At 43.7% G+C, this 11,564-nt stretch overlaps 1 protein-coding gene across 1 annotated transcript in view; it reads left to right on the forward strand.

The window, feature by feature from the left end:
• The window catches only part of Lama1 (laminin subunit alpha 1), a 126,648-nt gene that overhangs the window by 50,637 nt on the left and 64,447 nt on the right, over positions 1 to 11,564 (forward strand). The window contains exons 12-16 of the mRNA XM_031368646.1: positions 1,301 to 1,474; positions 3,199 to 3,300; positions 3,844 to 4,055; positions 5,123 to 5,234; positions 7,943 to 8,053. Of these exons, the coding sequence (XP_031224506.1) occupies positions 1,301 to 1,474; positions 3,199 to 3,300; positions 3,844 to 4,055; positions 5,123 to 5,234; positions 7,943 to 8,053 (711 nt within the window). The remainder of the gene's footprint in view (positions 1 to 1,300; positions 1,475 to 3,198; positions 3,301 to 3,843; positions 4,056 to 5,122; positions 5,235 to 7,942; positions 8,054 to 11,564) is intronic.

Consider the following 11,564-nt stretch of genomic DNA (forward strand, 5'->3'; position numbering starts at 1 on the left):
ATGAATATATTATATAATCAATATTATATACATATATAGAGAATATATATTGCACATCAATATATTATATATACATATATACACATATACATATATATATATACATACACATATACACACATACATATACATTTTTTTCATGCCTCATATACACCTTGCCCACATAGCCTAAATACAGGTTTTGTGAATTGTTTTGGGTGTATCTGTTTTATGACTCAAGTGAAGTCAGGATTTGGGGACGTTTTAGATTTAGGGTATTAAACCCATATCAGTTTCTTTGCTCTTACTAAAAATCTAATATATGAGGTCAGGTGGAGTGAGAATTTTGGTTTCTTTGAAAAAAAAAAACAGAGAAATAGGAATGTGCTTTCATTTTAATTCCAGGGGTGGGGATGTGGGTTGCTCCAGGGGTGGGGATGTGGGTTGCTCCAGGGGTGGGGATGTGGGTTGCTCCAGGGGTGGTGGAGATGTGGTTGCTCCAGACTGTCCGCAATAGCAGCTGACTAGGATTTGCCTCGTGCTTAGCAGGAGCGTTATTTTTCCAGCTGCAGGTAGTTTCTGCAATTGCATGATGCTTGGAATTGGAAACTTTTAGAGTTTATAGAAATTCTCAGGCCTCAAGAGGTGAGGGGCTGTTGGTCGGTTGCTATTTGTTAAGTAGTCATGGGTAAAAAGGAAATAACAAGAATTTAGACATGCTGATGGCAAAGATAAACCTTGCCCCCAGGAACCTTTAGTCAGCAGGATGTAGTCTAAGGATAACGTCACCCCCTTCCTCTCTCCCCCTTTTCCTCTCTAGTGTTAAAGAGTGGAAAGAGTGCAAGAAGAGGGGTGGAGAGGGTGGGAAAAAGAAAAACCCACAAAGTAGAAAAGACCAGTTATAGCCAGACATGCTGGTGCATGCCTTTAATCCCAGCGCTTGGAGGTAGAGGCAGGAGGATCCCTGTGTGCTGGAGGCCAGCCTGATCTACATAGTGAGTTCCAGGCTAGGCAGAGCTACATAGTAAGACCCTGTCTCAACAAAACAAAATCTAAAATACATAACCCTGACTTGCATGGTTGTCCTTCTTTGCTTATGTGTAACTGTGTGGGTTGAGGTGGGTGACATGTGCTTAGCTTTCCTCGATCCTAGCAGGAAGTCCTTCGCTGTGCTTTGGTGCCTACAGTCCTGCTAGCTCTAACTTGAGCGTGAACTTGCTCCATCTGTCTCCTTGTAGCGAAGATGTTCACACAGGACTTGGTGCACTCTAAGGTGACCCTGATGCCATATTCTAAACTTCTCTTTTTTTTTTTTTTTAAGGTGTCGAATATGTCAGGGTGGCTGGTCACTGACTTGATCAGCACAAATAAGATCCGGTCTCAGCAGGATGCCCTGGGTGGGCACCGTCAGATCAGCATCAACAACTCGGCTGTGATGCAGAGGCTGACTTCCACATACTACTGGGCAGCTCCTGAGGCCTACCTTGGAAACAAGGTGTGTGTGTGTGTGTGTGTGTGTGTGTGTGTGTGTGTGTCTGTGTGTCTCTGTGTGTGTGTCTCTGTGTGTGTGTGTCTGTGTGTGTGTGTGTGACTGTGTGTGAGGCGGGGATGTCGGGCTGTAAATCTCAGAGAGCATTAAGAATTTGAAGGAGACTCACTGGCCACGAGTTTGCTAGTACTCACAGCCTGCGTCGTGCACACATATTCCACAGTAGATCTCTCTAATCCTCTTGGACTTTACATTAAGACATCCCATCATCCTCTGCTCTGCTGCCTCCAGTTCCTAATCCATGTCTTGTGACTCTCATTCCCTTCACTGTGACTGGCTTTACCTCTGTCCCTCTGGATCCCTGAGTAACTCAGACCTGGTATGGAGTGTAGCTGTGTTGCTACTTTGTCTAGTTCACAGCAGACTCAGGGCATGGCACAGCAGAAGATGCCCAGAGAGATGCTCCTACGGTGGAGTGTCTGCTCAGCTCCTGTTCTCACATCCGTACAAACTGCTGCTCATGTGCGGGTCACAGATGTCCAGAGTAACACCCATTTCATTTAAGGAAAATGCAAGACAATGATCTACATGGTTGATTGTCCCGAGAGCTGATTGAAGCTTCTTGTCATCGGTGCTTGATTTCTACTAGCCAGTGAATTATGCCTGGTCTCTCCAGATTCTGACAAACTAGTAAATACAGCCAAGGCCTCTGTTTAAATAACGTTATGGTTTGGTTTAAGGTGATGCTGCACTTTCATAATAGACTAAACTTCTAGTTATTTTTATTGCTATGTTTCCTAACTTGTATATCCATAGGGTGTATACAGAAATACCTGTCTGCTGGGGAACAGGCTCTTGATATGTATCCCTGTGTGGCCTTGCATTTCTATACCTTCCTCAGACTCTAGAGTACCAGAAGTATAAGGGTGTGCTTCCACATGTGGCCTAACTTGTATATTACAATATATGATATACTCTGTCTATAGGATATTATCACCAGAGAACTTTAAAGCATATTCCTGAGATTTCATGATTGTACCTTTGCAGTCTGAATTTTGCGATGTATTCCTCATGAAGGAACTCTCCACTATACATTAGTGACCCTCCAGTTTACATTAATGGGCATCCCTAATATACATTAGTTACCCCTATAACTAACCCCTTGTATATGTTGATGGGCACCCCTCATATACATATAAAGGGAAAAATATTTTGAGAGCTTCTTTTAAATGACACATCTAACAAGCTTGGCAATAGTGAAAAGGGTCATTTAAGTACAATAAATATGGCTGCCAAGAGGGGTCAGCAGGAAAAGGTGCTTGCTACCAAGTCTGACCTGGTTCACTGCTTAGGATCCATGTGGTAAAAAGAAGAGAAGCACAATCTATTACAAGTTACCCTCAGACCTCCACACCTATGCCATGGTGCGCACGCCCATACACAAATACATGCAATAAAATTCTTTTCAATTAATTAATTAATTTTGCATTTGGATGTTTCCCTTGGGGACCTGTAGAAGAATGATATATCTTTCTTCAAGTGTCAAGAATTTCTTTATCATAATCATATCCTTTAAATAGTACCTAATATTCCTTTAAGTGTGAATTTCCTCCGTGTGGCCATCAGGATGGCTCTTGTCTGTATATCCGCAGGTGGATCTTAGCAATGGTTTCCCCTGACTTAAGGCTATAACTGTTGTCTCCTGTCCCTCCTGTCCCTTACTCTTCCAGCTGACAGCATTTGGCGGGTTCCTGAAATACACTGTGTCTTATGATATCCCGGTGGAGACGGTGGACAGTGGCCTCATGTCTCATGCTGATGTCATCATCAAGGTAACTGATTTGATTTGCTGTAGAGATTGGGGTCTGATGGGGTGGCACACACATGAATACATACTTGTGTATGTGTACATGTGTGTATATGTATATATGTATGTATATGTATGTATATATATGTATGTATGTATATGAATGTCTATGATGTGTGTATGTATGTATATGAATGTGTATGTATGTGTATATGTGTATGTATGCATGTGTATGTGTGTGCATATGCATGTGTGTGTATGTGTGTATATGTGTATGTAGGTATGTGTGCATATGTGTGTATGTATATGTGTGTATGTGTATGTGCATATGTATGTGTGTGTAGGTATGTACATATGTGTATGTGTGTATGTATGTATGTACCATATATGCACAACTACACATACACATGGGGAAAAAAAAGAGAACACTCAACTGCCCCTCCCCTCTTAACTCTGGATTGGGTCATATCCTCCATCACATGTTTGCTGTAAGATTGCTTGATACAGAACTTAATTATGGGACATTAATTGCACTAAAAGTGTCTTTCCTTTCCATTTTAAATGCTAGGGAAATGGGCTCACTATAAGCACAAGGGCTGAAGGCCTGTCCTTGCAACCCTATGAGGAATACTTCAACATGGTTAGACTTGTGCCTGAGAACTTCCGGGACTTTAATACTGGAAGGGAGATTGACCGTGACCAGCTGATGACTGTCCTGGCCAATGTGACGCATCTCTTGATCAGAGCCAACTATAATTCTGCTAAAATGGCACTCTATAGGTATGTCCTGAGAGGAATCTCTACGCAGGTAGAACAATCTTGTCTTTAGTGTTACTTTCTTCAAGGTTACTGCTTAAACGAGGGATCCAGTTAAGGGATCTGGGTGTATTAGAATTGCTTTCACACATGTAATGTTGTCAAAAACATGAGGCACAAGGACAAGCACATCTGGTAAGAAAGAGATGACTTGAGGTTCAGAAAGCTTCAAGTTTCCAGGCAATGCCTAGAGATTTATTTATTTTATGTTTATGAGTACACACTGTAGCTGTACAGATAGTTGTGAGCCTTTGTCTGGTTGTTGGAAATTGACTTTTAGGACCTCTGCTTGCTCCAGTCAACCCTGCTCCCTCCAGCTCAAAGATTTATTTATTATATTATACATAAGTAGCTGTCTTCAGATACACCAGAAGAGGGCATCAGATCTATTGTGGGTGGTTATGAGCCACCATGTGGTTTCTGGGACCCGAACTCAGGACCTTTGGAAAAGTAGTCGGTGTTCTTACCCACTGAGCCATCTCACCAGCCCTGGCAATGCCTAGAGAATTAACAGTGTCTGAACCTTACTGTCTTCTTGCCCCTTTCTCTCGCCACCCCCCCAACCCCCTTCATTCCTCTGATGCCAATGGCCTTAGGTTTTGCACAGTTATGTGAGCTACTGAGTCCATCCTTGTTCATTTGATTGCCTTGAGGAGATTAGTGTGTGGAAGCCAAGAGTAAATTTGGATGCTGCTAAAGTCAGCCTCATCCAATCCAGGAGAGGATGGTCTCCCATTCATGACGAGACACCTGATCACAGTGAAGAGCTTTCATTTCACTCCAAGTAGGCTCTGACAGAGTTTTCCTTCAGCGCCCTATGGGCAGTAGAACTTCTTGTTACTAACTGTTGGAGCATCCCCAGAGAATAGTGGTGGCTGCCCACCAAGAGTGCTTGATGAGGACTCTCTAGCAACACAGACACCTCATGCCCATTTCCTTTAAATGAACCGTGTAGGAGCCTATCTTCAGGGAAGCGTGAGAGGTCTTTTGAGACCTATGAGAGCTATGTAATGACCCTCGTCTGTTTGCAGGCTGGATTCTGTCTCTCTGGACATAGCAAGCCCTAATGCTATAGACCTGGTAGTAGCTGCTGACGTGGAACACTGCGAATGTCCCCAAGGCTACACGGGGACCTCCTGTGAGGTACTGATGGCCTCTGACAGTCTCTACCTTTCTCTGACTTCCTACAGGAAAGGTCTGCTGAAGTCGGTGTGATGAACATCTGCATTTAACTTTAGAAAACTCCTACCCTGCTTAGACCTTATTGAGCTATGAGAGTATTGGGCATCATGCTGTTTTAAAGGGTGCACCTTGCTCTTGCAAAGGACCCTAGTTCATTCCCCAGCATCCATATCAGGCAGTTCATAACTGCTTGTAACTCCAGCTTCGGGGTCACCTGACACCTCTGACCTCTGTCGGCACTTGCACTCATGAGCACATATCCACATACACAACAAACAGGAGCACCCCATCATACCCTCACACACACACATACACACTCATATATACATACCACAAACCACACACACCACACATCACACATACCGCATAGAACACACATATAAACACAGATACTGTCTCTCCCAAAGATTAGGGAATTTTAAGTCAGCGAGCTTCCATAATGTAACCTTGTAAGATAAAGCCGAGTGAGCCTTTATAGCTAGGATACGATCATATTGATGTTTGGGTCTCACTAGCTTAGTTAGCCAGTGTGCACACAGTCAGGCCTCCCACATTGTCACGGTTCATAGTCCTTATGAACATTTATGATTGATTGTGATTTCCTTCTGATCATTTTACAAGGAGACAATTTATCCATTTTTATCAGTCTTTAAAATCATAAGTGGTGTAGTTAGCAAAGATAGCATCATGGCTTATGATGTAGATATTTAAACACTCATATTCTAAATATTTTTGCAAGGTTTTTGTTTCTTTTGTATTTGGAACCATTGAACATGTTTTTAGGTATAAAGTATGAAAATTTTAGGCCTACTTAACATATTCTGGGTCCAGGGACTCCATGTTTAATGCTTAGTAGATAAATGATGATAGACTATGGAGTAAGAGACCTCGGATGTGATGCAAGGGAACCCTGCATTTAGAGACCGAGCCAACAATGCCAGAAGAGATGGCTGCTCTCAGAGTCCCAAACACTTTGCAAGTTCACTGGACTTTGCAGGTAGTGGTGGTAACATGCATAGGCTCATGCAAACATGAGAGGTTTAATCCAGCTGTGTTTAATCCAGCTGTGTTTAATCCAGCTGTGCCCCAGCAGCCCTGAGAAACCAGTGCCAGGATCCATGGAGAATATCCCAACCTGTCAACTGCATAGAAAGGATTTAAGGGGCAGGATATTTCCTTATAGCCCAGGGACGTCATTTTTGTATACTTTATCCCTTCTCTAAATTACTAATAAGACCTTGAACAATGGAAGTGCCAGTTAAAGGGTTCTTAAAGCATATTGTTCAAGGACTGGTGACCAGAAAGATGTGGTTATCTGAGGCATGTTCCATAATGAGTCTGTGACCGTGGTCCCTGAGGACACGTGTCAGCCAACTGTGTGCTTCGTTCAGTGTTTTTTATTAAGAGAGGAGTTCGACTGACGTCAGGCTGGTGCCTGCAGGAATGGATTTCTCTGCAGCACTTTAAGCTGCTTGCCTGTGGGCTGACACTAAGTATGAGGCAGCATCCAGTTGGATGTAGGGATTAGGAGATTTCCATGAAATCTGTGTGAGTGGCTGCATTTATTATTTGTATACTTCTAGAAACTCTTATTTGGGCCTGATTATGTAGGTCTTTAAAAGAGGGACTTAGGAGGCTGAGGGAGTATTATCAATTCAGGGTTTATCTGGGAAAGTTATCAAGACTCTGTCTCAAAATAAGAACTAGAAGAAACTTGGAATATAGCTCAGTGGTAGAACACATACATGTGCAGAACCCTAATTCAATATGAGTACATACATGCATACATACATACATACATGTATATACATGTATGTGCATATATGATTATAATCTTCCTGTCTAAAATGCCTATTTTGAAAGACATAAAGTCCAAGCCTCCTTACTCACACGTGTCTGTGAGAGACTACTGAGGTGCCTTTGACAAGGTCAAGCCCTCGGCAGTGGACGAGAAACGGCCTTGGAGCTGGGCACAGCTGCCTTAGACTTATCCGGGGACACACCAAGCACTTCTTCACTTCCGGCATTTGCTAGTTACAAAGCAGAGGTGCTGTTCTCAGGGATGCCTTGAGAGCTAAATGCACCACCGTGCAGAAGGGTCCCTTGCCCCTTGTAAGCCAGAGCAGAGCGTGCCCTTGGATGCCCACAGGGCCTCTCTGGCCTTAGCCAACAGAAGGTGCACCTGGTCTCTTTGCTCAATTAAACTGACGTACTGTGACCCAGGCCTGTCCTTGAACTCATTCACTGTTTGAAGGCAGCTTTTAATGATTTGCATGCAAAGGGGGAAAATTGGGAAGCAAAATCTGCTAAAGCGTTGGTTCTCAACCATGAGTCAGGACCCCTTTCAGTGTGAGAACTGTCCCATCCACTGAATACGTTGAACAGATGCTAAAGAAATTCATGCTAGATGAACTTGCTGCATGGCGGTGAGTTTACTGAAAAGCACTGAATTGCACGCTTAAAGAAGGTGTGTTTTTAAGGCATGGAAATGCTGTCTGGATTAAAACGTTTGAAAGTCAGAAAGGAGAGATGCTTTCCTGGTTGTGGAAAATGCAGTGGTTCCCTGTTCAAGTGCATGGGAAGGAAGATAGGTCTCATTACACCCAGAGCCGCCCTCTGCCTGCTACATTCACGAGCTCCAACGACGCACTGGTCCTCTTTTCTTGCAGGCCTGCCTCCCCGGCTATTATCGAGTGGATGGGATACTCTTTGGAGGAATCTGTCAGCCCTGCGAATGCCACGGCCACTCATCCGAGTGTGACATTCATGGAATTTGCTCTGTGAGTTTCTTGCTGACCTTGTGTGTCCCTAACCTGCTCTTTGCTGTGTGTGGGCAGTGGCTCCCTATCTCAGCTCTGACTTGGCAGTCACCAATTCATCTGTGTCTTCAGACAGCACCTGCTTTTATTTTTTTTATTTAAATCTGCTTCACACATTGTTTTATGGGACAAGTTGAGCATCTTTGATCTGAAAACCCAAATTCTGGAACTTGTTGACCTGTGACAACACAGATGGGAAGTCCCACGCCTTTTTTTGTGTGTGTGTGTGATGAAAGTTAGAAGACCTGCATTTTAAAGTTACTGCATGTCTTCCCTTTCAGGCTGTGTGTATAAGGCATACCCAAAACATAAATTAATGTCACTACTAGAATTAGGCCTTATCCTTAAGATACCATTAATATATGCCATATATAAACATATGAGAGATGCAAATTATAATATATGCAAATATAAAGTACATATGCAAATAGTAAAATCTTTAAAATTTACAAATAGAATAATCAAACATGACAAAAATCACATAGTTCCACGTATAAATTTATAGCTCAGCTAAACTTTACAAACAAGAGCCCCTTTCATGAGCAAAGCTAGTTGGAACAGGGCTTAGCCCAGGCGCAGTTCACCTTGGACATGAACTTAGGCACAAGGTTACACTTACCTGGTTCAACCAGGAGTTCTTTCTGCCTTTGAGGAGCAGAAACCCTCTGTGTTTACACGGACTCACTGCTTAGAAACGGTGTGAATATGAGTATAATAGCCCTGTCATCTGGACGTGGAAGCCCAGCCCCATGCTCTTTAGTAAAAAGATTGATTGAGTCACACAACTAAGGAGAACTAATTATCAGGCCCCAGAGAAGCGTGAAGCCTGGCATCCTGGGTGCATACTTTCTTATTGTTCATTGAGGGAACCCTCATTTGTTCTCTTCTCTTCTTTGTTCTGGATGTCTTATGCCCACAGCAACTGCAGGAAGTGACATCTGCTGGCCTCTCAGTCCTTCTGGGATGGCTTCCCTTCAGAGCCTGTGGGACGCTGTCACTCTATCTACCCCCATCCTGTCATGTGGTCTGCCAGCCCCCCACCCTACCTCACCCTACCCCACCCTACCCCACGCTACCCCATGCCAGGCCTCCTGCCAACATTTGAGGCTGTCCAACGTGTTGGGGGTGCACTTCTAGTAGGTAGTATAGTTGTGGCAATTTAGTGTGTTAAATGAAGATTCCTTGTGCTCCTATAAACGTATAGTTGCAGACGTATGTGTGAAATGATTGACATGTGTGTTGACTGTGTTCCCTTACCAAGTTTGGAGGATACTGAAGGAACAGGTGCTAAGTGAGCTGTACATATTTAGTGTGTCTGCTATATTGTATATACTTTGTATGTACTTTGTATATACTTTATATAGACTTTGTATATAAGTTGTAGACACGTTTTTAGAAACTGTTTTAGAGTTAGAGGGAAGCCATAGCATACTATAGAGTCCCTTGGGAAACTTGGCCAGCATCCCATGGCTAAGATCTCATGTAACTGACATTCATGCAGGTACCACGCCACTCACTAAACCATGAGCTCTGATCCCATCAGCTTCCCCTCCTATCCACTATCTTTTCTACTGTTAAAACCACAAGTCCTCTGGCTTAGCAAAGCTTTGTGTCCCTCGTTTCCTCTCTTCTATGGTAGCTCATGCTTTCTGGTACTCTCCAAGAATGCCAGGCCCTCTGCTGAACATTTGGCTATGGATCGTCTCCTACAATACTTCCCTGTGATGTCCCTGGGATAGGCACTGGGACATGAGGCCGTGGAAATGATATGCCTTTCAGAGCCTCCAGGGGGCGATGCCATCACTGCATCTGCTTCTGGGAATGCCACCCTGAGCCACCCAGATAAGATGATGTCTGCTAGCCTTTCTACCAAGTGACTATTTCCCCTCTTTAGACAAATAATGTTTATTCTTAGGGGGAATGGGTAGAAATAAAGATAGCATCGATGAGAATTGAGAAAAAAGAACACAAAATCTTGCTTAAGAGCAGGGCTGTGGCTCTGAGGTTGAGGCCATATCTTGGACCCTTCTGTGTTTTCTCTTCCAATAAAAAGAAACTTCTCTTCCTAAGATAGATGAATGCTCTCACCCTCCGGCATCCGGACCACCAGCAATATCAGCATTTAGAGTGCCCCACTCCAAAGGAAACACTGAGCTACATGCTCCTCGGGCTGTTCAGCAGAATTGCTAAACAGTTTACCCAAACAGAAATTTCATTTGGAGTATGGCTCTTAGATCAGATTCCACATTCCACAGATGTGCACAACACAAAACCACAAGACTTACTTCACAGGAGATAAGAGAGAGTTTATTCTGGAGCCAAATACTAGTGAGTGGCAGCTCACGAATGCAGATTTAGATTACCCCCAACCCGTACTCCAGTGTGGTAAGAGAAGTTTGTATAGTAACAGAACAAAGATTTACTTTAAGGCCCCCTTCAAATACACTGGTGGGATCATTAGATGAGTTGTAACAACATGGGGATTCTCTGCTACGAGTCTCAGATGCTTTCTGATGACACTCTAAGATTTTCGGCTGGCAGAAACTAGTAATCTCTTAAATTAATACATTCCAAAGGGTTTTATATCCACTAGTCACAAATATGTCAGGTCAGTTGAGAGGACTGAAGATATAGCCCAAGATAAATCATAATTAGGCTCTGGATCTGCAACATTCCAACCTCCCCACAGTCACTGGACTTCTTATCAGCTAACCAGCCTTGCAGAAGGTTCTTTTTTGTCCATTCATGTTTCAGGAGAGCATAATCCAGCATTTAAAAAATGTACAACAGGATTTGTTCAGCCATGTAGTTTCCTGCCAAGTCTCTTTACATTTTTTGAATGCATCTGGGCTAACAATCGAAGGTCATGGGGGGATGGAAAGGAAAACCAGACTAAGGTTCCTTCCTCAAATGCCCGAGAACAACACAGGCTTTGCCTGGAAGCCTATTAGAAATGCAGGCTCATCTCTGAAGCCTGAATCCAAATCTACAGCTCTCAATGGTTGGTGGTCAGTGTACGCGTTTGAATTAAGGCCCTTAGGCCTAGGATAACTCAGTAAGAAAAGCTGGTACAACCCTGGCATGCAATGGATGATACCAGGTGTTGAAAGTGCTGAGTTTAGGTTCATATACAGGGACCTATCAGCCTCAGGAATTGCAGAAGTGTACATAGTGTAGAAGAGAAAATCCTATTCAAATTGATGAGAGAAAAATAACCAAGTATATAAAAGCTTGGCGCCCAGTGCAAGTGGGGCGAGGGGAGACTCAGGAGCCATGAAATACAGGATGGATACTTAAGGAAACTAAGTCAAGGGAAGCAGAATGTGAGGAAGCTTGAGGGGAATGGGACCAGCAACTTCCTGAAGCCTGTGCCTGAGCAGACAGTTAGGTCTGCTCTACCCATGGTCTCCTGCCTGACTCACCTGCCCTGCCCCACCCCACCCCACCCCGCCCCGCCCCGCCCCGCTTCCGC

The sequence above is a fragment of the Mastomys coucha genome, unplaced genomic scaffold, assembly GCF_008632895.1.
Source record: "Mastomys coucha isolate ucsf_1 unplaced genomic scaffold, UCSF_Mcou_1 pScaffold14, whole genome shotgun sequence".
Classification (NCBI taxonomy): domain Eukaryota; kingdom Metazoa; phylum Chordata; class Mammalia; order Rodentia; family Muridae; genus Mastomys; species Mastomys coucha.